This window comes from Heloderma suspectum, chromosome 6 (genome assembly GCF_057233095.1).
Source record: "Heloderma suspectum isolate Gila_16-S chromosome 6, 16-S_ref, whole genome shotgun sequence".
In the NCBI taxonomy this organism is placed as follows: Eukaryota; Metazoa; Chordata; class Lepidosauria; order Squamata; family Helodermatidae; genus Heloderma; species Heloderma suspectum.
In genome coordinates this window covers 31,378,487-31,403,954 of record NC_139463.1, presented here as the reverse complement: position 1 = coordinate 31,403,954, position 25,468 = coordinate 31,378,487, and the positions used below count along the sequence as shown (strand labels likewise).

At 49.5% G+C, this 25,468-nt stretch overlaps 1 protein-coding gene across 1 annotated transcript; it reads left to right on the top strand.

The window, feature by feature from the left end:
- Positions 1–1,419: 1,419 nt before the first annotated feature.
- Positions 1,420–22,585, top strand: ADRB3 (adrenoceptor beta 3). The gene is made up of 3 exons (XM_084808176.1): positions 1,420–3,021; positions 12,280–12,345; positions 22,215–22,585. Exons 1-2 carry the CDS (start codon positions 1,679–1,681, stop codon positions 12,317–12,319), a joined length of 1,383 nt encoding a protein of 460 aa, XP_084664302.1. The 5' UTR covers positions 1,420–1,678; the 3' UTR covers positions 12,320–12,345; positions 22,215–22,585.
- The last annotated feature ends 2,883 nt before the right edge of the window (positions 22,586–25,468 follow it).

Below are 25,468 nucleotides of genomic sequence, written 5' to 3'. Positions count from 1 at the left end.
AACTCTTTCTATTTCCCCCTCCCTCCCAGCCTCTAGCCTCACTATTTTTCTATCCACCCGCCCACCACCCACCTGTTGACTAGCCAGGCCCCCACGGCAGCCGTTATGTGTCTAGCCACAGCCTCCCTGGGAGCCATTTTGTGGCGGTGCCCACAGCCGTTTCTCAAATTCCCAAAGCCGCCCACAGGTCCAAAAAGGCTGGGGACGCCTGTTGCAGTCAGTGGCGGACCCAGCGCTTCGTTCTCTCTCCTAGAAATGCTGCTATTCCCAGCTCGGCGCCTAGGGGCGCCCTTGATTCACTCTGCCGTCCGTAGACGGCCAAGTGCCTGACTATAGGTCCGACCGTCGGTGGTACCTATCAGAGTTCATTTCGCTCCCTCCGCTTCCGCTTGCCTTGCGCTGAACAGTCCATCATTATTAAAGGGGGGTGGGGTGGGACCAGTAGGAAAGGCGAGGATCTGGAGGTGGGGGTAGAGAAAGGAAGGAATAGCGCGGACAAGGGGAACGCGCTTTGCAGTGGAGGCTGGTGGATCCGATGTCAGTGGGGAGGTAAATCCGCTCTGGGTTTCAGTCAGAACCAGCCAGAACTCTAAAGGAGCTATCCAAGGTGCTGGATCCATTTGCGGGATAGGGTTCAGCACCTTGGATAGCTCCTTCAGAGTTCTAGCTGGTTCTGCCTGAAACCCAGAGAGGATTCATCCCCCCATCCTCCGACATCGGAGCCACCAGCCCCCACTGGGTCTTTGAACTGGAGGAGAGACAAAAACCGGACTGGGTAGCTCTCCGCACCCCAGCAAGGCAGATCCCGGTGGAGTGATTAAGGGGGCGGGGGACATACAGGCAAACAGATCGCCTTACAGACGGAGGATGCGCAAGTCAAGAAGCTGTTTGGGACACATTCCCCCCCCCCCCCGCCATCCCGCTAGCCGAGTGCATTGTAAACCACGAGTCTTATGTAGGTCTCTACAGAACTGTAAGACGCTTTAGACACCGAGGGGCGCCGTATATTAAGGGCGGCGGGGGTTGGGGGGGGTTCCTGTTTTTTGTTTTGTTTTTAAAGGTCGGGGGTTTTAGAAAACGGAATTGCAATCGTTTTGGACGGTGAGTACAGCGGGAGCAGGAGAGAGCAGGGCACGTATCGTTATTCTCCGTGGAAAAATCTGAATGAAAAGTTAATCTAAAACGTGCCATGGGTTGGCGGGGTGTGTGTGTGTAAGGGAGGGGGGGGCCTTTGCAGAGGAAGGGGGTGGCTTTTCAGAAAGCCCTGTCCGGCGCCAGCGCGGGAAAGCGGGGTGGGGAGAGGCACAAGAGGGGGGAGAGAGAGAGAGAGAGAGTGAGAGAGAGAGCAATGCCCGGGGCGTGTCCCGTCTCCATCCTGGCTCCCTGCGTCTTTAAGGGCTCCTCCTCTAAGCAGTGCCCACCGAAAGGGAGGGCGCCGGCCCCGCCGAGGCGTCTACCGTCTTCCCAGGAGCATGGGCCGAGCGCCTGAGCCGCCCCCAGTAGCCGCCCGGCGTCCGAGACGCATGGAGCCCGCTCCCTCGCCGCGACCGTCGCGGAAGGCGGCCCCTTCGGACTAAAGCCGTCGAGGGCTGCTGCTGCTGAGGGACAGCGAGACAGAGACAGAGAGCGACAGAGAGAGGCGCGCGCCGAGGCTCGCTCCCGTCCCGTCTGGGCTGCGATGGCTCCTCCTTGGCCCCCCAACGGGACGTGGCCGGGGGACGAGGTGGCGGCGGCGCCGTCGGGCAACGGCAGCAGCAATTGCTCGGGGGCCCTTTGCAGCCTCGGCCGGCAGGGGGCGCTGGGCGCCGCCCTCAGCCTGGCCGTGCTGGTGACGGTGGGCGGCAACCTGCTGGTGATCGTGGCCGTGGCCAAGACGCCGCGCCTGCAGACCATGACCAACCTCTTCATCACCTCGCTGGCCTGCGCCGACCTCATCATGGGCTCACTGGTGGTGCCGCCGGGGGCCACGCTGGTGCTGAGCGGCCGCTGGCCCTACGGCACCACCGCCTGCGAGCTGTGGACCTCACTGGACGTGCTGTGCGTGACGGCCAGCATTGAGACGCTGTGCGCCATCGCCGTGGACCGCTATCTGGCCATCACGGCGCCCCTGCAGTACGAGGCGCTGGTGACCAAGGCCCGGGCCCGGGGTGTGGTGTGCCTGGTGTGGGCCGTGGCGGCCTTCATCTCCTTTGTGCCTATCATGAACCACTGGTGGCGCGACGGGGCCGACGCCGAGGCGCTGCGCTGCTACCAGGACCCTCAGTGCTGTGACTTCGTCAGCAACATGCCCTACGCCATCCTCTCCTCCATCATCTCCTTCTATGTCCCCCTGCTGGTCATGATCTTTGTCTATGCCCGAGTCTTCGCGGTGGCCACCCGGCAGCTCCACGCCATCGAGAAGGACAAGGGCAGGTTCCTGCCAGACACTGCCAAGGGTGCTCGCCGGAGAAGGCCCTCCCGCCTCCTGCTGGCCATCAAAGAGCACAAGGCCCTCAAGACGTTGGGCATCATTATGGGCGTCTTCACCCTCTGTTGGCTGCCCTTCTTCGTGGCCAACATTATCAAAGTCTTCGCCCGGCCCCTGGTCCCCGACCAGCTCTTCCGCTTCTTCAACTGGTTGGGCTACGTCAACTCGGCCTTCAACCCCATCATCTACTGCCGCAGCCCTGGCTTCAGGTGCGCCTTCAAGAAGCTGTTGTGCTGCTCTTGGAGTGCCAAGCGTCACCTCCACGCCATCTCCTGGGACCTGTGCAGGTGCCCCTGTGCCTTTGGGCCCCGAGCCCTGTTGGAGAAGGAGAGCAAGCCCATTGCTACGGTGGCCAGAGAGGAGGAAGAGGAGGAGGAGGAGGAAGAGGAGGAGGAGGAGGTGGGCACCAACAGTACCAGCAGTGGTTCCAGCAGCAGGACTGGGGAAACGAAGCTCTCCTGCCTCACCAGCAATGGGCATGGTGGGACACAGCGCCCCCTGGGGGAAGCCCAACTCCAAGGCACCCAGATCACCTTGTGCCCACAGCTGGAAGAGTAGGTGTCAAAAATGTATCTGGGGAAAGAGAGACAGCTGGCCAGAGGGTATATGTGGGCCCTAGGGAGCAGGAAAATGACCTCTGCTTTTGACCCTGCGGAGCCATCGCCAGTCAGAACAGACATCCTGGGCTGCCTGGAGCAATGGTCTGACATGGTCAAAGGCAGCTTCCTCGGCTGTCCTTCTGTTGCAGTAATTTTAGGAGCTCTAAGCCCTGCTTCCTTTCTCCATCTGGTTTATTTTATTTTATTTTATTTTTGGACCTGCAGCTTTCTGACATGGGGCTCACTCATTGGTTCCTCATCTTCTTCACAGAGGCCACTGAACCGTAGGAAGTCCACCTCCAGAAATTGCAGGCTCTTCCCACTGACACCTCAAAAACATGTCAAAAACGTTCTGGACCCAAATGCTGCTCCCAGCCAATGAAGTTTGGGCCCCCAAATTTCTGCAGCTAACAAGGGGGATGCGGTCACCACCCCCAACTAGCATTTTCTGTGTGTGTCTGTGGTGCCGGCGGAATGATGGAGAACAGCCCCACACAGGGTAACTCTCTTGCTTCACAGGTTGGGTTAGCATCCATCCTTGATAGACATGGATATCTGGGAGAGGTGTGTGTATTGGCGTGTGTGAATAACATGTTAGGTCAGCCATCCCCAACCTGGTGCCCTCTAGATGGGTTGGACTACAACTCCCATGATCCCCAGCCAGGCTGGGGAAGACCATATTAAAAGAGAGATTATCCCTGTTTCAGGAGTTTACAATGTACAGCAAAACTGCAAGACTGTGGTGGGGAGCTGATGGGATAATAGGATGATGATTGATGATGATGATGATATTACATTTTTATCCTGCCTTTTTTGCGCTTTCAAGGAACCAAGGTGGCTTACATGGTCCTCCTCCTCTCCATTTTACCCTCACAACAACCCTGCAAGGTAGGTTAGGCTGAGAGCCTGGCCTAAACTCACCCAGATTTCCTGAGTCCCAGTCCAACACTCTAACCACTACACCAACTGGAATGAGAGGAGGAAGCTTATAGTAGCACAGGTGAACCAAGTGAGGCTTGGTTGGATAGATCAGCCTTCTTCCTGAACCATGTCGCCCTCCAGATATTGTTGGACTACAACTCCCATTATCCCTGACCATTGGCCAGGCTGCTGGGAGCTGTAGTCCAAAACATCTAGAGGGCACTGGGTTGGGAGAAGCCTAGTTTAGGTGGATTGCTTTCTCCTTGTTTGACCTTGGCTTTGCTTCTTGGTGTTTCCCATTCTCTGGTTGCTGCGCCGTCCCTCCAGCTCCTGTCTTCTTTTAGAAAAAACGGAAAAGTTCAGTGCATTTAAAATTCCAGAGCCAAAAGAAAATCTGGTGGTGGGGGAATGAGGGGGTGAAAGGAGAAACTGTGGAGCTAACTCTACATCTTGCATGGAAATATGTATATCAGAGCACCAATACCTTTTTTTTTAAGGAAAGGAAAGCAAAGGGGCTTAGGGAAGGGGGATTTGGAGCAAAGAGGTACTGGGTGGGTGTCTTTACCCACTCACTGTTTTTCTCCCCAAATTGCCTCCCTCCCCCCTCCTGCAGATGTCTCCCCCTTTTGCAGAGTTCCAAATGCACATTTGGAAGGGCAAATGGGGAAATGGAATCTCACTTTCCATCAGCCTCTCACACGTAAACTTAATGCAGCGGTGGCTCAGCCGTCCAGCTTTTCACCAAAAGACGAACAGCAGGTACCTGTTCCCGCTTCACCACTTTGCATAAATCCGCACCTCCAGGCCATGGAGGGAATGCAAACTTGTGCTTGGCTCTCGGTCCTATGCGGCAGGAGTTCTCCAAGTGTCCATCTGTATGATGCTGCTGGTTGGGCTAGATCTAGTGGTCATGCAAGGGATCTGGGGGCCGTCGTCCTTCCAGAAGGTAAAAGCTCACTGGCTTGTGTTTTTAGGAACTGCCGAGGTCCTTATTCTCCCTGTGCTGTGATTAGGGATGTACGAAAGTCACTTACCTTTTTGAAGGGTGACATTCGTGGTGGTGGGGGGGGGGGAGGCGCTCCGTCCCTCCCCCCGAAATTCTCTCCGGCTGGCTCCGCTCCGTGGAGATTCCGCAGAGCCGCTGGCCGGGGCTGCCTGCAGCCGGACATCCAGCCACTGGGCAGCCTGCAGGGACGCAAATGGCGGCGGCCGTAGCCGCTGCCATTTGCGTCCCTGTATTTTGCCATGATAGGCTACATAAATATTTACATAGCCTATCACGGCAAAAAAAAAGAAAAAAACAGTGGACGCAAATGGCGGTGGCTACGGCGGCCGCCATTTGCGTTCCCTTTTTTTTGCCGTAATAGCCTACATAAATATTTACGTACGCTAAAACGGCAAAAAAAAATAGGGAATGCAAATGGCGGCCGCCGTAGCCACCGCCATTTGCGTCCGCTGTTTTTTTCTTTCCTTTGCTGTGATAGGCTACGTAAATACTTACGTAGCCTATCATGGCCTTTGCAGGCACGCACATGCCCTGTGTTAGCCGTGATAGGCTACTTAATTATTTATGTAGCCTATCACAGCTATAATGAGGAAGCAAATGGCCGCAAATGCGGCCACCATTCGCAAAGCAGCGCGAATGGCAGCAAGTAAGTGCTCCATTTCGCGCATCTTTTGTGGGGTGGGGGGGTGGGGGGCTTTGTTCCACCACGGATTTCGGGGGGCCGAATGCACTGGCATTCGGCCTCACTGAGATCTGTGCCAGAATTCTCTGACATCCCTAGCTATGATTGGGGAGTCAAAGAGGAGATCTGTGGCAGCTGCCTGTCTGGACTCTATCTCGTTCTCTCTCCCTCATCGCCAGAAGAGATTGAGCGGATGAGGACGAACTCCAGCGTCGCTGGCAGCTTCCATTCAGAGCAAACCCCATGGCTTCCTCGCCTGAGGCAACTCGGACCAGTCCACGGGCAAGTGGCATGGCTGCTTTTTGCCTCTTTTCGCACGAGACTCCAAAGAGTACCTTTGCCTCTTGTTTCTGCTGTGTGTGACTTGTTGATGGAGTGTGTGTGTGAGTGTGTGTGTGTGTTATGCGGCAGGGTAGACTGTGTGGAAGAGAGAGCAAATGTATATTCTGTTCCAGCCTTTCCCAGTCTGGTGGGCCCCAGAGGTGTTGGACTGCAACTCCCATCATCCCCAGCCAGCAGGACCATTGTCTCTGTGTGTGGGGAGAATGGGAGTTGCAGCCCAACACCTCTGGGGGCCACCAGACTGGGGAAGGCTGTTTGAGCCGGTGCTGGTTTTACATTCGCGTAAGAGATTGACAAGCGGGACCTGCAACAAAATGTTGCAGTTGTGGAGTGCTCTTGTTCAGCCATGCCCTTTTCCAGTCTACTCCATTCCATTCTGCTTAGTTTTCCACTCTTCCCTCTTCCTCAACAGTCAATCAGCATTCTGTGGCCACTGAGCGTGCCCAGTCCTCACTGGGCTGGTTTGAGGGGAGGTTGCCCCATGAGGTTCCCCTCCACTTCCTAAAGATCCCCCCCCCACCTAAAGATTTCTTTACCTCTGCAAGCCTTTGCGTTCCCCCAAGCCCGCTGATCCTTCCCTTGGGTGCATGGGTGGTGCACTTGTGGCTAGATAAGTATCTATACTCGCCTCTGAAGTTCAGAAATAGAGGGGAGGATTTCAGCTGAAAGCTCTATGTTCAGGAGCAATATGCCTCTGAATTACCACTTGCTGAGGACAAACGGGCAAGCTGTTACTTGCAAGCCTGACTTATGGGCTTCCCAGAAGCACCTAGCTGGCCGGTGTTGGAAACAACATGCTGGACTAAATGGACTTTGTTCTGATGGATTAGGGCTCTCCTTATGTTCTTAGGCATAGTTGTGAGAGGTTTCTTTTCTTGTGCAAAGAGAGTGTACAGCTTGTGTAGAGTTGTAGAGCAGGTGCTTTACAAGTCAGTTCTTGCATTTTCTCTTTGTCACTTTTTATGTCAATGTCAAACACTTGGCCATTACTTTGCAATTGTCCATCACACTGAGTCTCCCTCCCTCCCTCCCTCCCTCCCGTCTTTTTTCTTTTTTTCCTTTTTTTCTCACATTACATCTGTCATGTCCCTTCCATGGCACACACTGATCATCAGCTGTTGGGTCCTTGTTATCTCCATTTCCATTGTTGTCTTGCTTTCATGCCTTCTGCTATTCTATTCCCCATGCACGGGGCAACCTCTCCCATTCTGTTGTCAAACCACTTATTTATTTATTTATTTATCGCATTTATATCCCACCCTTTTTCCTCCATGGAACCCAAGGCAGCTTACCTGGTCCTCCTTTCCATTTTATCCTCGCAACACCCACCCTGTGAGGTGGGTTGGGGTGAGAGTCTGTGACTGGCCCAGAGTCATCCAGTGAGCATCCATGGCTGAGTGGGGACTAGAACCTGGATCTCCTGGCTCCCAGTCCAACACTCTAGCCACTACACCACATGGGCACTGTGTTGGAATGACAGGATTCCCCACCCACCCCAGCCCCAGGGTTCCCTTCTCTTTCCTCTGGTTCACTCTGAGCTGTGCTCCTTTCCTTCTAAATTCTAGTTTCATAGATTCATAACATTTTAGAGTAGGAAGGAACCTTGGAGTGCATTTAGTCCAGCTCTCTGCATTTCAAGATGCAACTACCGCATCCCTAACTGAAGGACATCCAGTGAAGGAGACCCCCACTGTCCAAGGTAGTCTGTTCCATTGTCGAACAGCCCTTACCATTAAGAAGTTTCTCCTAACGTTGAGATGAAATTTGCAGTTTCCACCTGTTCATTTTACTCCTGCCCTCTGGACCAACAGAGAACAAGTCTTTTCCAGCATCTGCATGATGGCCTTTGAGATATTTAAAGACCATTATCATGTCTCCCCATAATCTTACCTTCTCCAAGTTTAACATATATCCAGCTCTTTCAATCATTCCTCATAGGACTTGGTTTCCAGGAGAATTTCTAAAAAATTAATTCCAGAATTAATCATCTGTGCGAGTGTGCATAGGTTTCTGCAGCTTTCAGTTCCTTCCATGAAGTTGCATCTTTCCCCACTACACATTCTGTCTTACTGATGTGCATTGCTAAAATGCAGTCTTGGTCGTAGACTTGACTGCAACAAGATTCTTTGTGTACAGTGTTTTACTGACGCGCATGTGTGCTCCTGTACATCAGTAAAACACCACACAACAAAGACCGTGCAAACGGTTGTCTCCAAGGGCATCGGGTTTGCTGCTGCTTTTGTTTTTGGCAGTATTTTAGCAATGCTCATGGGTGACACAGGGGAGGGGAGAGACGCAAATGAACTGAAAAGACAGAAAGCTCGGCTCTGCCAAACTATGCATGTGCGGTGCTCTGTCCAAAATTTGGGATTTTAAAAAAAATATTAGTTCCATTTCAGAAACAAGGCTGGGTAATGTAGTTGGCTGAACTACAGAATTCCATTTATTGATTCTAAGGGAGCCATTTCAGGCAAGCAAGAAGCACATACATCTGATGCCTGGAGAGTGTTTCTTAACAAAATTCTAGGGCAGTGCACAGATAAGACAAATAAACAATGGAATATACCTACTTCGTCTCTTTTGACATCAGAAAAAAGACCAGATAATCTGGAACTCCGAACACTATTTTGGAACACATCCCTACTCTTCCCTTGCAAGTTTCTTCTCAAGATCGGTTTCTTCAGCAGATCTCCTGAACCATTCCTATAGAGTCATGATGTGCTTACGTCTTGCTTGCAGGCTGTGTGTAGGCATCTGGTTGACCCACTATGGGAATGGAATGCTGGATTAGATAGGCCTTTGATCTGATTCAGCAGGGCTCTTCTTACGTTCTTATGTCCCCCAGATCAGGCCCAGTGCCAGTGCCAGGGGTTGGCTTTGCTGGGCATCTGCCAAGGCCCGTAACTCATTAGGGGGCTCACCTCTGATTCTTGAAGCCTCCTGGTCCTATTGCTCCTTTTCCTCGCTGCCACAGTTTGTTCACCTGCCCTCTCTGAGCGACAAAACAATGAGAGGAGAAAAGAGGAGGAGTAAACACTGCATGACTTGTCCTCTCCCTCTGGGAGGTGTTGTGGATTGGGCCCTGACAGAGAGGCAAGCAAATGGGCAGCAGCAACAATTCCAGGGGACAAGGTGAGCATACTCGGGGACGGGGTCCCACTGAAATAATCTTGTTCATGTGCCCACTACCCTGCTCCAAACCTGGAACTGCTGTTCTCCATCCTGACTTGTACTTTGAATCAGTCCCTGCCTTATCCTAGCCTTGCCGATTTGTTAATGTGATTTGTTGTTAATGCCCTTTTCTGCATCAGTTGACACATTGTTTAGCATTGAACAGTAGTAAATCTGCAAGTCTGTAAAGTTTGTTCATAAGCAGATTTCCACCTCCCCCCTACCCTGGAAATGGAGAAATATGTTCGCCTGCCTGCGTTAGATTTCCCGCACACCCTAACTCAGGGGTGCAGAACCTCTTTCACCTCAAGGGCCGAATTCTGTTTCTCTTGGGGGCCACATTCCAGTGGTAGGCAGGGCCAGAGCCAAAATGGGTGAGGCCCAAACACCTCAAATCCCAGCATATTTTGGGTTAAAGCTCTTACTGGCAGTAACTGAGCCCTAGGAGAGCCATTTCAGCCTTTTGGAATGGAGGGGAAAACTACAAATGTTGGGAAGCCTCCAAACGATTGGTGGTCAGAGGAAAGGGGGTGAGGCCAAGGGAAGGGACCCTGGGTTTGCCAGATTTGGTCCCCGGGCCTCAGGTCCTGCACCCCTGGTCTAGTAGTCTGACTAGCAGCAGCAGGAGATGCCTGTGTCCTTCGGGTGGCCACTGATGCACCACCAAAAAAGAGGCCACAGATCTGCATGAAATGTGTATGTGCTGATTTATACATGTAGATGCAAATTTAGAAATAATGACTATAATTTAAATAGAAATTCAATACAGAGCTCACCATACAGGGGAATGTCAAGGCCTTGTTCTCTTTTCTTATGGTTCTTGATCTTTAAACAGAACTGGACAGTCCTTCAGATAGAGGACTGTGATATAGGACACATGCCCCCCCCTTTACAGAAACTGAGCCCTAGACATGCAAAGCATGTGTTCTGCCACTGAACTATGGGCCTCCACAGTAATGTATCTATCCTAATTTGCCCTCATCCCTCACTTTGCCTGTACTAATCATCACATTTTTGCCCCCTGTGTGAACCACCATAAACAGTTCCTCGTTGTGGAATTACAGGCTCCAGTGCTTGGAGGTTTTTGCAGCCATCTCACAGCATCTTCTGTCCGTTCCCCTAGGATTGATCCCATTTGCTGGGGAAAGAGCCAGTGTGGTGTAGTGGTTAGAATGGTGGACTGGGAGCCAGGAGACCCAGGTTTTAGTTCCCACATGGCCATGAAGCTCACTGGGTGACATTGGGCCAGTCACTGACTCTCAGCCTAACCTACCTCACAGGGCTGTTCTGAGGATACAATGGGGGGGAGGAGGACTATGTAACCCACCTTGGGTTCTTTGCAAGAGGACAAAAGGCAGGATATAAATGTATTAATAGTAGTAGTAGCAATGATGATAATGATGATGATGTTACCTGGGTAACATCCACAAATCAGCACCTGCAGGCACCATGGCACCCATGGCATTTCCAGTGTCACCCGCAAAGCTCTTTAGTCGCTGCCCCCTTAAAAAAAATTGAAAAATATTAGGGCACCCGGTTCTCCTCCCTTTTCCTGAACTCATTTATGTATTGCATTCATATCCCGCCTTTTTTCCGCTTGCAAGGAACCCAAGGCGGCGTACATTATCCTCCTCCTCTCCGTTTTATCCTCACAACAACAACCCTGTGAGGTGGGTTGGGCTGAGAAGCTGTGACTTGCTGCTGATCAGCTGTTCAGCAGGCGTGAAGAAAAAGCAAGGCAACAAGGTAGAAGGAGGAGAAAGAGTGAGGCTAGATGCTAGGAGGGGTGGGGAAACGGCGAGGTAAAGAGGTGTGGGAAAGAAATAGCAAGGCTAGCAGCTAGGAAGGGAGAGAAAGAAGGAGGCTAGGGATGGGGAAGGGAGAAAAATAGCAAGGAAAGGGGTTGGGGAAAAGAAATAGTGAGGCCAGAAGCTGGGAGTGGAAAGAGAGAGTGCAAAGGGGAAAGATCTGTGTAGATGGAAGAAGATTGGGCGGGCCAGGAAGCAACTCTTTCCTGAACTCTTTCCTTTAGCCTCACTATGTCCCCCCACCGCCACTTGTTGACTAGCCAGGCCTCCATGGCAGCCATGATGCAACTAGCCACATCCTTCCTGGGAGCCATTTTGTGGCAGTGCCCACAGCAGTTTCTCAAATTCTCAAAGGCGCCCACAGGTCCAAACAGATAGGGGACCCCCGAAGTAAACTATGTTCGTCTTCTGCTAAAAGGGATTTAAATTAGTCACTGAAATTAAGAGGACCTTAGGGGAATGGATGCATCTAGGTGCAATGGTACCTAAACTTTTGTTTTTTTTAGGGGGGTGGCCTCTAATAGTGGAGGAGGGTAGATTGGACTATGCTCAGGAAGAGAGATGCCATGAGACCAGTTGCACAAAAGTGTATGTTGGATCTCTTTAATTATGTACAGCTTTTGCACGCTTCCACACACACACACAATCCCCACAAACTGGAGGGCAACAGTAACAAAATCCCAGGATGTTTGATGGGCTATCATAGAATCATAAAGTTGGAAGGGACCTTAAAGATCATTCAGTCTAACCCCTGCTCAGTGCTGAGTGTGAATTGCAGGATGCAACTACAGTATCCCTCACAGACAGCTGTCCAGACTGTGCTTAAATACCTCTAGTGAAGCAGAGCCCACCACTTCCTAAGGCTGCCTGTTCTGCTGTTGAACAGCTCTTACCATTAGGAAATGTTTCCTACCGCTGCTTTCCTTCAGGTTCTCGTCCTGCCTTCTGGAGCAACAGAGAACAAGTTTGCCTCATCTTCTGCATGACGGCCCTTCAGATATGGCTCCTCTTCACACAAATACGGCCACACATCGAACAAAAACATCGCCGTTTTTGCGGGGACTTTTTCTTTTACAGGGAGCAGAGGAAATGTGCCGGATTAAACAAAGACTGAGAGAGCAGAATAATCTTTTGAGTGTTTGCTCCACAGACAAATCTGTTCTGACCAGAAATAACCCTGCTGCTTTAAAAACACATGCACCCACTTCTGATGCTGAAAGAGATCAGTAAACAAACCCCATGATTAGTAACTTAAACTGATTTTGTTCTTTTTGTCTTTAAAGATTCCCCATCAAAGAAAAAAGAGAGGGACATGGAATGTGAGGGGAGAAGGAAGCGCAGAAAAAACTGTGAGTATCCTTTTGAAATGCTGATAATTTAGCCAAAGATGGAAACTGTTTGATAAGCTATGCATTTGAGTTGGGCCACATTTATCTATGCTCTGGTAACCTCCAGGTTAGACTACTGCAATCTATTGTATGTGGGGCTGCCTCTGAAGACTGTTCGGAAAGACTGCAGCTACAGCTCTGAAGCCTGTTCGGAAAGACTGCAGCTGACTGGGCCTGGGAGTTACAGGTTCCTTGTTGTTGCTATTGCAGGGTGGGGAACCTGTGATCCTCCAGACATTGTCGGACTACAACTGCCATCATCTCTGACTATTGACCATGGTGGCTGGGTCAGATAGGAGTTGGAGTCCAACAACATCTGGAGTGCCACAGCTTCCCCACTCCTGTGGTTGAGGAACTAGGTTTAGCTCAGGCTCTCTGATGTCAGCTCCCAGGATTAGTTTTCTGCACTGATGCTGTGACCAGTTTTTCTTGGTAGCTGCAGGCTACCTGGAAAATAGAGTGCCTTTGAGCATGCGAAGAGAGCCTCTCTTTTACCATTCGGTAACCATCATCAGTTCTCTATAGAGCTGGAGTTAGGGGCACAGCTTAAATAAGAACATAAGAGCCCTGCCAGATCAGAACAAAGGTCCACCTAGTCTGGCTGAGGCTGATGAGAGTTGTAGTGCAAAACATCCAGAAGGCACCAGGTTGGGGAAGGAAGGCTGACCTATTTCACCAGGTGCTGAGTTGGAGCTACGGAAAGCAAGATGGAAAAGTCTGTTGAAACTCAGCTGTCCAGGATGAAACACTCTAATGTTTTTAAAGGGACAGCAATAATATAGGTTATTTGTACAGCGTGCAAAGAAACCATGATCACTATTAAGCCCCCAGATCAATACAGCCAATTTTCTGGATGAAATGTTATGTTCCATGTGTCCAGACAATTTGACCGTTGTAACTCTGAGGTCTGTAACACACAGTGTCCAGGGAGATTAAAATGTTCACCCATTGTTTTCAGTGAGTGTTTCCAGACAGAGAGGTCCTAGTGCTAGCAGTCAGAAGGCATTGTGCAGCAATTCCATCTTTTTTTCCCTCTAAACGGATTTTCTGTGGTAAGAAAAAGATGGAAGAAAACAGATGGTGAGGAAAACAGGAGGGTTGCGGGAGGAAGTCATCGTCATCTGGACCTCTGTAAAATTCCATGAATGAGGTAGGGCCATAGTGCAATAAAAGCCTCGTCTGGAAGCACCTGTAGTGTTTTTGTTCTTGGTATCAAATTGGCGATGATTGCTAAAAATAGACAGTAACCTTAAATCAATAAAACATACATTCAACAACCAATGTAAAGCGATGCAGACAGTATGAAATAATCCAGAAGGAGATCAAAGTCCCTTTTGGTGTTTAAAATGCCACTTGCCTCATTCCTTACAATTCAGTTAGTTAAAATGCCTGCAAAAATAAAAACATCTTAGGTCGCAATCCTATGGCCACTAGACAGTGGCTAGATGGCCATAGGAGTGTTTGGTTTTCAGGAACTGACCTCGGAGCCTGTATTCTGAGGTCAGTTCCCAGAAAATTGCCTCCCTGCCCCTTCCCCTGCTGCCTCATAGGCAGCATGGATTGTCCTTGGGCGCCACACTCGGAAGAGTAGCGCAGAGCAGGGCAAAAGGGGGCATTTCCAGGGGCTGGGAGTGCAGAAGTGCTGGTACAATGCTTCCTATGCATCATCCGGCCTCCCCACCACCACTTGAAAATGGCCGTCTAGCCACAAATGCAGGGCCATCTCCTCCATGCTCCGCCAGACCTGCATTGGATAGGCAGTTGCCTCCGAGTTCGGAGGCAGCCATCTATCCCCATAGTAGTGCTCCCTTAACCTGGTGCCTGAATGATAAAGTGGGTGCCAGGCAGGCATCCCTGGGGAGGGTGTTCCACAACTGGAACCCTTTCCTTTGTTGCAACCCACTTAACCTCAGATGGTGGCCACACCCAGAGAAGAGCCTGAATGGAAGATCTTAACACCTGAACAGTTGATATGGGTGAAGGTAGTCCATAAGGTGCCTGGGACCCAAGCCCTGAAGGGCTTCCAAGGTTAAAACCAGCACCTTGAATTGAGTTCGGAAGCAAACTAGTAACCAGTGCAGATTTCTCCAAACTCTTTACGATGTGCCATCTTACTTAATATCCTGGCTGATGTATTTTCAACTAACTGAAGCTTCTGAACGGTCTTCAAGGGCAGCCCCACATGCCACGCATCACAGTAGTCTAAGCCAGATGTTCCCAGAGCATCGATCCCTGTTGCCAGACTATCACCATCCAGGAGAGCTTACAGCTGACCTATCAACCTAAGCTGGTAAAAAGTAGAGCTGTGTGCAAATGTTTATGGGCAGAGAAACTGCAGGGACAACTTCACCAAAATTCTCCAGGGGGAGAAGAAAGTCTTGAAGGTTTCTCACAGGTAGGGCTCACCACTGGCAGGGGTTGTGGCACAGCTTCTTTCTTTTTTTGTAAGGGTTTGGCGGGGGGGTTGTGCGGCCACTGCAAGTGGCAAGAGCGTTAGCTGTAACCCCTTTTTGCACTGAGCATTTTACATCATTTTGTGTTGAGCTCCAGGAAAAAGGTGGAGCTAGTGCTATGCCTAAATCCGTCCTCCAAATTCCTGGAAGTTTTCTTCCCCCATGGAAGAGGCTTCCATTGTTCTGCCTCATTCACCAGGTCTTTTATAATGTATTTTTGTGATGTTTTTGAGCCTACCTAATCACTGTGAGGTGGACAATGGTGATTTGCGTGTTTTATCTCTCTGTTGCACATCTCTCCATTGCTCTGCAGCCTCCCAGGCTGCCTGCACGCCCTGACCTGAAAAAGCCCTATGGGAGGAATTGCTTCATGATGCCTCCCCCTGGGCCTTAATTGAAATGCAGGAAGCCAAGGAGGCAACAGGCTGCTGGAGATTGTATGATGAAAGACACTTCCACACACTCCTCAGCCTCTTCCTAAGTAGGGATGGATGGACTCACCTCTGTCCATCCTTGCCAGGCGCTTGCCGAACCACTGTTGCCTGCCCCCCACTTGCTGTGCAAGGCGCTAGTCAGCCTGTGAGCACCTGGTGGCCACCTGTCCCCTTAGCAAATCATCATTTGAGTAAAAACGGTGGCTTGGGATTTTCCATAAATGTAATATTGCCTAAATGGTGGCTGTAAAGGGGCCATTTATGCAACATTACATTTATGGAAAACCCCAAGCCGCCATTTTTACTCAAATGGTAGTTTGCTAAGGGGACGGGCGGCTGCCAGGTGCTCATGGACTGTTCAGTGCTTGGCAAATGGACCCGGTAAGCTGGGTCTGGGGAGTCCAGGAGGACAAGCAGGGGGAAGGGAGTCAGCTGGACTCCACCCCGCTCTTGGACTCCCTCAACATCCCTACTCCTAAGGAAAGTAAACACAAGAAACCTGAATGCTACCCGTTAGGAGTTCTCTGAAATTTTCTTTCCCTTTGAATTTCTTTTCAAAACCCATTTCTTTTCTATCAAATTGAATGAGAATGGTCGAAAAAAATGTGGGAGAAATTTTCAGCACAGCAGTAGTAAAAAACACCCCTTTCCACCAAGGACACTTATGCCTCAACTGATGGAGCTGGATCATGACTTCTGTGTAGGCCTTGCTGGTCACATTTTACAAGCTAAACAATATATTCAGTCAGTTTAACCATGCAGGTTAATCCATAGGTGGGCAGAAGGTAGATCTGGGGGGTGTCTCCATGATGTCATGGCCATCCAGCAGCCCCCCCCCCCCAGAGCTTATCAGGGGAAAACCAGATTTCCTGAGACTGCTTAAGGTCTGATTCTTTTCCTTCAGTTGGGTTCTCTCTGGTATAGTTGCTCAGTGCCCCAAGCCCCGCATTTACTTCAGGTATGCTAGCTCTGCCCAGGGGTGTGCCTTTCACCATGACCCCGGTCAAGGGGTGTTTCCCATCCTTGCACAAACCAATTAATGTCTACTCAGAAATAACTTTCATTTTGGTCAATATCCCCCTCAATTGAAATTGCACAGTTTAAAGCCCAATTCCCTAAGTGCTGTAAAGTGTGATCTCAAGGCTACGATTCCCGGTTGTTTGCTTTATTGCCTTAGGAAGTAACTACTTTGACCCTTCATTATAGAGATCCTATGCAGCATCGGTTACAATGGGGGCTGGTTTAAGAAGTTGCCAGCAGTCTGGGCATGAACTGGTTGGCCAGACTTGCTTGACAGGGATGCCCCTCCCTTAGGGTGGCTCCCTCCTATGTTGGCTTCCACAAGTGGCCAATCTGGTGGAGCGTCTGAGCCCTGCCCCTAACTTTTCCCACTTTGCTCTGTGACGGACCCTAGCGTCCCTCAAGTTATGCTTCTCACTCTCCTCCAAAACTGGGGTTCCCATGGTAGAGGAATGGGGGGGCCTTCAGGCTGGGCCATCTGTGTGCCAAGGTCTTGGGAAGAAAGTCTTGCCATATCTGAGCTCACTAGGGAGGGTGCCTCCCTCTGTTCTGGCTGTTCCCATTCTGATTCCAAATCTGAGCTGTCGGACATCTCCACATGCTCAGAGTCATTCCTGACAGAAAGCTTGCATGTTCTTTTTCTGAAATGAAGAAAACTTATGCTATCTTTCCCCAAACTGGTGTCCTCCAGATGTGTTAGAGTATGCTGGCTGTGGGATTCTGGGAGCTGGTGTCCAAGACATCTGGAGGGCATCAAGTTGGGGAAGGCTTGGTTAAGGTAACCCAGAATTGATTTTTTTTTTTTTAATGGCATGACGGTGAGCTTGATTCGGTTCCAGTACACAAAACAAATTCTTGGGCTCAGAATTCTTTCATTCTAAGTATATGTGTTTTGCACCAGGCTCCAGTTGGTGAATATTGGAATTTTAGTAAAAAACAAAACAAAACCAAAAGTAGATCCTGCAAGCCTGATGTCTGCCCACCCCTGAGTTAACCAAACTGGAGGATTCACCTTTCTCTCCAGATTTCCCGTCATTCAGTTGGTAGTGTAGTACTCTAAGATGGCAGGAAAAACAGCCATTGTAACATCTGACAACCTTAAAGGAGTCAGAGAGGCTGAAGAATGCACTGTTTTTAAGTTGGAGCTTGATGGATTTGAGTACTGCTGTAAGCCCGGGTTCTTAATCTGATGCTTGGGTTACTGTGTGTGAGTGTTGGAATTGACCAACATATTTCTCCCCCTCTCCTTTCTGGTAAAACATCAGAGGCAGCATCATAAGAGCAGAGAAAACATCAGAAGGGCTTTTCTATAGCCAAGCTTACACAGAGAATTTTATCTTGGATGCTTATCCTGGGTAATCTTGCTTTTACGCTCCCGGAATCTAGAGGCCATATTTAGACTTTGGAAGTGTTCTTGGTCCTTGGTCACCCACAATTCACTGTTTGCTCAAATGTTCCCTTCCAGGTTTTTACTGCCCTATTTGGGGTTGGGATAGAATCTTCCGATTGCTGGTGGCTGTCATGGTGGTCTGAATTCTGTGGTCCAGACCTTGGCCTGTGGGGGGTTAGTGATGCGAGTTTTCCAGAAAATTTTGAATTAGAACCCTTTCTGGAAATGTTCCTGTGCAAATTAGGCTAATTGGAGTGAATATGATGTAGTGGTTAGAGTGGGGAGACCCAGGTTCTAGTCCTCACTTGGCCATGAAGCTCACTGGGTGACTTTGGGCCAATCACTGACACTCAGCCTAATCAGCCGCAGGTTGTTGTGAGGGTAAAATGGAGAGGAGGAGGAGGATTGTATATTCTGCCTTGGGCTCCTTGGAGAAAAGGCAGGATACAAATGTAACAAATAAATCCATCTGCTTGGCTCAATCTGCATTGGAAATGTGTCAGTTTGCATTAAAAATGTCTCATGCTCTAGGGAGTGATCTAATTCAGCTGGTTCACTGATATTTTCTAAACACAGCTTTAAAAAATACCCTATGTTAATTATTTGTCCCAACACACCACAAGTATATGACCTGAAATATTTGAGGGTGGAAATGAAAGTACATGGAGGGAGCAATCCTATGGCTGCTAGACAGTGGCTAGATGGCCATAGGATATCTGGTTTTCTGGGAACCGACCTCAGAGCCCGCGCTCCGAGGTTGGTTGCCAGAGAACTGACCTCCCGCCACTTCCATGCTGCCTCCAAGGCAGCGTGGAACAGCCCCGTCCTCCACACTTGCAAGAGGAGCACGGAGAGGCTGTAAAGGGGCATGTCTGGGAGGGTTCCAGGGCGGGGAGGGCGGAAATGCCTGTACAACACATCCAGTGTGTCGTACAGCAGCCTTCTCCCCTACTCTGCCCTCCCGTGGCTACACAGCCTCAATCCGCTGTCTAGCCACAAATTCAGGGCAGGAGAATCATGGAGGGAATGATCCCCTCTGTGCTTCTCCTGCCCTGCATTGGATAGGCGGTCGACTCCAAGTTCGGAGGTGGATGCCTATCTGAATAGGATTGCACTCTTAGAGTCCAATGGTATGCATGTTTAGACAGAAAAAAGTCCAACAACACCCAGTGTTTGCAAGCCAGGCTGGCTGGGGAACGCTGGGAGTTGGGAAATGCTGGGAGTTGTAGGACTGTTTTTCTTTTTAAACATGTATACGATTGCACTTTTAATTTGATTTAAATGTTATAATTATGTAGAATGTTTTTACTGGAACGCTTCTAAAAATTTAAAGACAATAGCATATACCTAGGGATGTCAGAGAATTTCGCCACGAATCTCGGGGAGGCCGAATGCCAGCGCATTCAGCCCCCCAAAATCGGTGGTGAAACGGTCTGCCCCCCCGCCCCCCCCCCGGGACGGGACTTACCTTCGGCGAATCTTCCTAGCAGCGGCGGCTCCGGCAGTGGTTCGGCAGCGGTTCGGTGGTGGCGGCGGCTGCAGCGGCCGGTCTTCCGACAGGCCGCCGCCACCGCCATTTCCAGTTAAAAAAACAAAACAAAAACAAAACGTGATAGGCTACGTAAAGATTTATGTAGCCTATCACGGCTAGATTTTTAAAAAACACCGTGATAGGCTACATAAATGTTTACGTAGCTTATCACGGCTGATTTAAAAGAAAAAAAACACACGCACGTACGCAAATGGCGCTGCCATTTGCGTTCCTTATTTTGGCATGTCTTAGTCTACGTAAACATTTATGTAGACTAAGACGGCAAAAATAAGGGGAACACAAATAGCGTAGCGTCTATGCTATTTGTGTTCCCCTTATTTTCGCTGTCTTAGTCTACGTAAATGTTTACGTAGACTAAGACGTGCCAAAATAAGGAACGCAGATGGCGGCGCCCATGGGCGCCGCCATTTGCGTACGCGCAGGTTTTTTTTTCTTTTATATCAGCCGTGATAGGCTACGTAAACATTTACATAGCCTATCATGGCTGACTGCAGGTATGCAAACGGCGGTGGCTACGGCCGCCGCCATTTGCGGAGCCGGCCAGCCAGGATTCGGGGGGGAGGGACGGAGCTCTTCCCCCCCGGCCAGAATTTTGGGGGGAGGGATGGAGCGCCTCCCCCCACCGCGAATGTCACCCTTCGAAAAGGTAAGTGACTTTCGTACATCCCTACATATGCCTCCCTTACACTAATACATTTTAGCGACCCGAGGAACTGTGCAGGATATACTCACAACCACTCATCTGTTTCAGCAGACTTCAACTCTCTTCCCCGAAGGTTGCTGGGGCACCCTTAGTTTTGCTGTCAATATTGAGACACATATGTATTTCAGTGACATATATGTATTCTCTCACATACTTGCTAGGGATACTAGCCTGAAAAATATTAATTACAACTTTGAAACTGCCACACTTGCCTAATACTGCATTTGCAATTGGTATCTATATGTTACTAATGAACATATGAAATGGAAAAAAAAATGTCTGTGGAAAAATAAAGCCATGGGAAAAGTTCCAGTTTTGGAAATTTTTCCATGGAAATTTTTCTGCCCCACATCATTGTGGAGGGGTTGATGTGATTGTGCTGTACAAGCAGAGAGGACAGACTTGATGACCTCCTAGTCTTTCTAACAGGGCTGCCCTTGATAGATAGTTCAGAAACGTCAGCTGGTGCAAAGTGAGGTGGCTCAGTTGTTGACAGGCCAGAAATGATTTTTTTCCACATGTGCCACCTTCCCTGAAATGCAGCTGCAGAGGCATTCAGTCTGTTTCTGGACCCAACTCAAGGTATTTGCTTTGCCTTATAGAGCCCTAAACCAGCCTTTCCCAGTGTGGTGGGCTCCAGATGTTTCAGACTACAATTTCCATCAACCCCAGCCAGCATGGTCAGGGATGATAGGACTTGGGGGCCCAAAACATCTGGAGAGCACCAGATTGTGAACGGCCGCTCTAAATGATCTCAGAGCTGAACTCCTCCCTCCCATACAATTAAGATCCACCAGCGAGGCTCTCCTAAAAGCCCTATTCAGTCATTTAGTTCCAGTGAGTACTGAAGACGTGAAGGGTTCTCTAGAATGCAGCTGGCTATCCCTACGTCTTAGATGCCGCCAGGGCCAGCCCAAGATATTTTGCTGCCTGAGGCAAAGGGCAAGATGGCGCCCCCTCCCATTCCATGTACGAAAGTGGACTGGTCAGGCAGATGAATCTGTCTTCCACACTAATGATAGGACAATATTTTCCATGGAACTTGAAGGCAGCAGGCTAACTTAGAGGGCACAGAGTAGGCTGCAAGGCACACGGTTCTCTCCATTGACACTGTGCTGCGGCATCCCAGCATCTGCCACACCCTGCCTAATGGTAGGGCCGGCTTGGATGGCACCACTTCCCCCACCCAGTATGTGAATGGTGGTAGTCTGAAAGGGGCCTACATGTGCACAGATGCACATGCATGTGAATCTTCTCCAGGCTGTGGTGAGTCCAGGGGGGGCCACATGGTCCGGCTCACCCCCAGTCAACTGGAAGTGAGCAGGGCCGAACTGGCACTGAGTGGGGGTGGGAGGCAAGGGCATATGGCTCTGAACAAACACATTTGCGAATGTCTTCGTCATGTTCCAATGACATTTTGGTGTAGTGGCTAGAGTGTTAGTCTGGGATTTGGGAGATCTGGGTTCTAGTCCCCACTCAGCCAGGAAGCTCACTGGGTGACTTTGGCCCAGTCACTGACTCTCAGCCTAACCTACCTCACAGGGCTGTTGTGAGTTTAAAATGGAGAGGAGGTGGGCCATATAAGCCACCTTTGGTTCCTTGAAAGAGGAAAAAAGGCAGGATATAAATGGAATAATAAAATGAATGAATGAATGAATCGTTATGTGAATGCTTAAAAATAGGGGGAAAGTGACCCACGAAGTGACCCTGAGGGCCAGTCCACACTTTGATGCACCAGTGTTCTCTGGAGTAAAGCGGGCAGGACTGAAAACTCAGTGCACCTCCCAGTCACTTGCGGGGAGGGTGCTGTGTTGGCTGCAGCCCTTTGGCACACATCCATCGGGTGTTTAGAGACTTGCGTCTCTCGCCCCCTCACGCTTTACCCCTTTACGCAGCTCTGCAGGTATGCCACTGCCTGGCTAGCCTTTGCTGAAGTAAAATGTGTGTCTCCTCTTCAGTTTGCTTTTGCTTTTGTTGGCTCGATATCCTGGCTAAGGGCGGAGAAGGGTGGTGGGCAAACCTGTTCATTTCCCCCGCATGGGGAATCCACCTAGGAGCTCCGAAGAACCAGTTATGCAATCAGTTCACACACTTGCTTATTGATTCCTGCCCTCTGTGTTCGTTTGCCTTAATGAAACTTAAGCCCGGGTTGATTTGTCAATGACAAGCTTAATTGCTGTGTTGGATTAGAGCCCTTTGGCGTTTGATGAGAATCCACGCTCAGGAACCAAACTGTTGTTTCCCCTCTCAAACAACTTCTTGTCTTCTTTCCTTTCAGGGCTGTAGACGACAGCTTTGCTGTGAGGGAGCTCCCCCCCCCCGCCACCCCTGCTGCTTTGTGTGCTGGCTCCTGCCTTCTGCCCTGAATAACAAGACCTGATCCTGCATCAACAGTGACAACATCAACTCTTGTGAAGAAGAAAACTAACTTCTTGTCTCACACCAGTTTGTCCCTTTTGTTTCAAACTGGGAACGCCTGTCCCGTGCTCCCTCAGGAGAGTGAACATGCTGCCTCTAATATGGATATTCGAGACGTGTCTGATTTGGTTGAGGAAGTACAGAAGTAGTTATTCTGAATCCCAGAACCATTGACGCTAATTTATCATTTATATAAAGCCAACTATGTGCTAGCCACTGTACAGGTCCTAGAAACAACTTCTGTTCCTTTAACCCCGTTTTTTCTCACCACCCCACCCTCCACCCTCCACCGCACCCCACCCCCCGATGCTCAGTGGTACCGCTGGTTCTGAATTTACATGGAACAACCACCGAGGGAGTACAAGTCTTTGTCCAGCAGGAGACCACTAGTATGAATGCGTGCTTGACGTGTATGGATGTGTACCTTTTTGAAATTGACTCAGGTATTTGGAACTGTGCACACTTTAATTTCCTTGTACAGCAGGCAGTGGGGAACCTCTGGGACTCCAGCTGCTGCTGGACTCCAACTCCTATCAGCCCCAGGCAGTGTGGCCAATGGTAGGGCAGGATGGGAGTTATAATGCAACAAGATGTAGGCAATGGAGGTGGGAGGCTACAGTGTCAGTGGGGGTGGTGAAACTGCTCTGGCTTTCAGTCTGAACCAGTCAGAACTCTAAAGGTGCTTTGCACCTTGGATAGCTTCTTTAGGGTTCTGACTGGTTCAGGCTGAAACCTGGAAAGGATTCACCGCCCCACTGACATCAGAGCCAGCCCCTCCACTGCAAATGAGGGAGCTGGAGGTTGCTTCCCCCGGGTGTGGGGAGGGGGAGGGGGAGGGGGATTTATACCCTGATCGGTGTTGGTTTTGATGATCAAGGCTCTAACCAGGCTGAATCCACATGTGTTACAATTTCATAATAAAGTCACCTCGCCCCACAAATCAGTCAGTTCTAGCAGCTTCCTCAACCTGTTGCAACACGTGTGCCACGTGTGCACAGTGAAGCTTCCAAGAAGACTGGTTTATCACTGCTAGAAAAGCCAATTCCACTTGGAGCAAACAGTGCTGGGCTTCTATCAGGGGTGTTGATCCTCAGGTCCCCGGGCCTGGGATCCCAGTCTGGCTTTCTTGGGTTGCCCAGCTGGCCACACCCCACTGCCGTTCCCCCAACCACCGATCATTGGATGGTTTCCCAGCTTTTGTGCAGTTTTTTTGTCCCCCATTCTAAAAGTCTGAAATTCCTCTCCTAAGGCTTAGTTACTGTCAGTAAGAGCTTTAAGCTCAAACATGCTGGATTTTTGGCCCTAGCCCATTTTGCCTTTGGCCCCACCCACCACTGAAATGTGCCCCACCCCAAGAGCTTCTCCAAAATTGAACTTCACCATTGGGCTGAAAGAGGTTCGACACCCCTGACTTAGATGGACCAACAATGGTTTGTGGGCCAAACTAAACGTTCTGCTAATCACACACAGCAGAGAGATTGGCTTACTTTCTTGAGTGTAAGCATGTGTGGCCCTGATTTGGACCATGGCAATTTGGAAAGGGCGATTTAATGGGAACATTTTTTTTCTTTTTTTAACACCCCTGGGGTGTGGGGATGGAATTTCAGGATGAAAACAGGAGGGGAGAAGCTTAAATACCCTCTCCTGAACTGCCACAGTTCCAATACGAATTGAGGCCTTGTGCACTGTCACTCATGTAAGTAAGCTCTGCTGTGTGTGATCAGTTTAATGTTTCATTTGGCCTGGGTTCACTAGAAGGCAGCTTCATATGCATCTCCAGTATGGAAAAGTTGCACCTGTTGGGTTGCTGTCATTAAAACCAGGAGTGGGGGAGAATTGGCAGTTCAAGTTGCAGTGAGATTTTGTGCCTTAAACCATCAACCAGCCATTGATCCCTCCTTTTGCCTGGTCTGCCATTGAGACCAAAGGTGTTCAGTCACTTCTAAAGGACTCAGATGTACTGAATTAATTCATCCAAGCTTCTTCTAATCCAAAGCCCAAATAGAGAGGCCTTTTGGATCTGTTTCTTAAGGGGATCTTCTGTCTTTTGATAGGGTGGTCAGTTGTAAAGGAGGACAAGGGCCCTGAACATTTAGCTCTTCAGTATAAAAGGAAATGTTGACATCTGCATCTGGCCATGCAGGAGTGGGTAAAGCTGCTTCTGTTAACATTTCCCTGCTCTACGCAACTTTTAAGAGTCCCAGGAGTTCTGACCTCGTCGTATCAGGTCACACAATCTCCCAAGGCATTTGGCAGAATATTAGGATAGCTTGCAGTAGTTGCTGTGTCTGCTGATTGCTATAAATAAGGAAGTGAGTGGTCTATGGAATGTGATGCCTTTTTTTGACTCATTCAGAAGTCACTGATACACATTAAAATCCAAAGTCCTCTTCCCACCCTGTTTGGGTCTGCTGCTTTGCAGACCCAAGAATATGTTTGAAAACTGAATGAAAGAAAGAAGGAACATCTGCGAGGTACCCTTTTTCCCAAACCAGCATGTTTGAGATAGCAATTATTTGAAAGCTGGCATTGATTTTCACACACGTTATCAACTCTGCAATGTGGCACCCGTTCAACTGAAAATGCAGAGATTATAGTGAACATCTTTTTTGAGATTCATGTTCAGTTCCATTCCCAGTTCTTTTCATTAAAATGTATCAAAAACCCACAGCCTGATTCAAATGGAAAGACTTGGAATGAATCCCATTATAATGCAGGCCAATTTGCATTTCAAAACTGTACATCTTCAGCTTTGAATATATGTCCAAGTCCATGAATATTCAAATTTGATCCATGAAGATAATCCTTTGGCTTTTAGTCCTGGGACAGAGATGAACTACATATAATCCCCCAAAGCAGCTACAAGTTAAATGCTTTCCTGTATGTATTATCTACCTCAGAAGCCAGAACTTTGGAGCTCAGCCAGAGTACAGCTTCATATCCATTTTCCTCCCATTTTTATTTTCATATTTTTATACGTTTAGGGAATAATTCCCTAGGACACTCTGTGTAAGCTTCAGGGGCTCACAAGGAAAGGTTGTGCATGTGTTTTTGTCTCTACTCTGGGCCTTGCAAACTCATGGGCAATACAGCAAGCCTGAAGCTCATATCCTT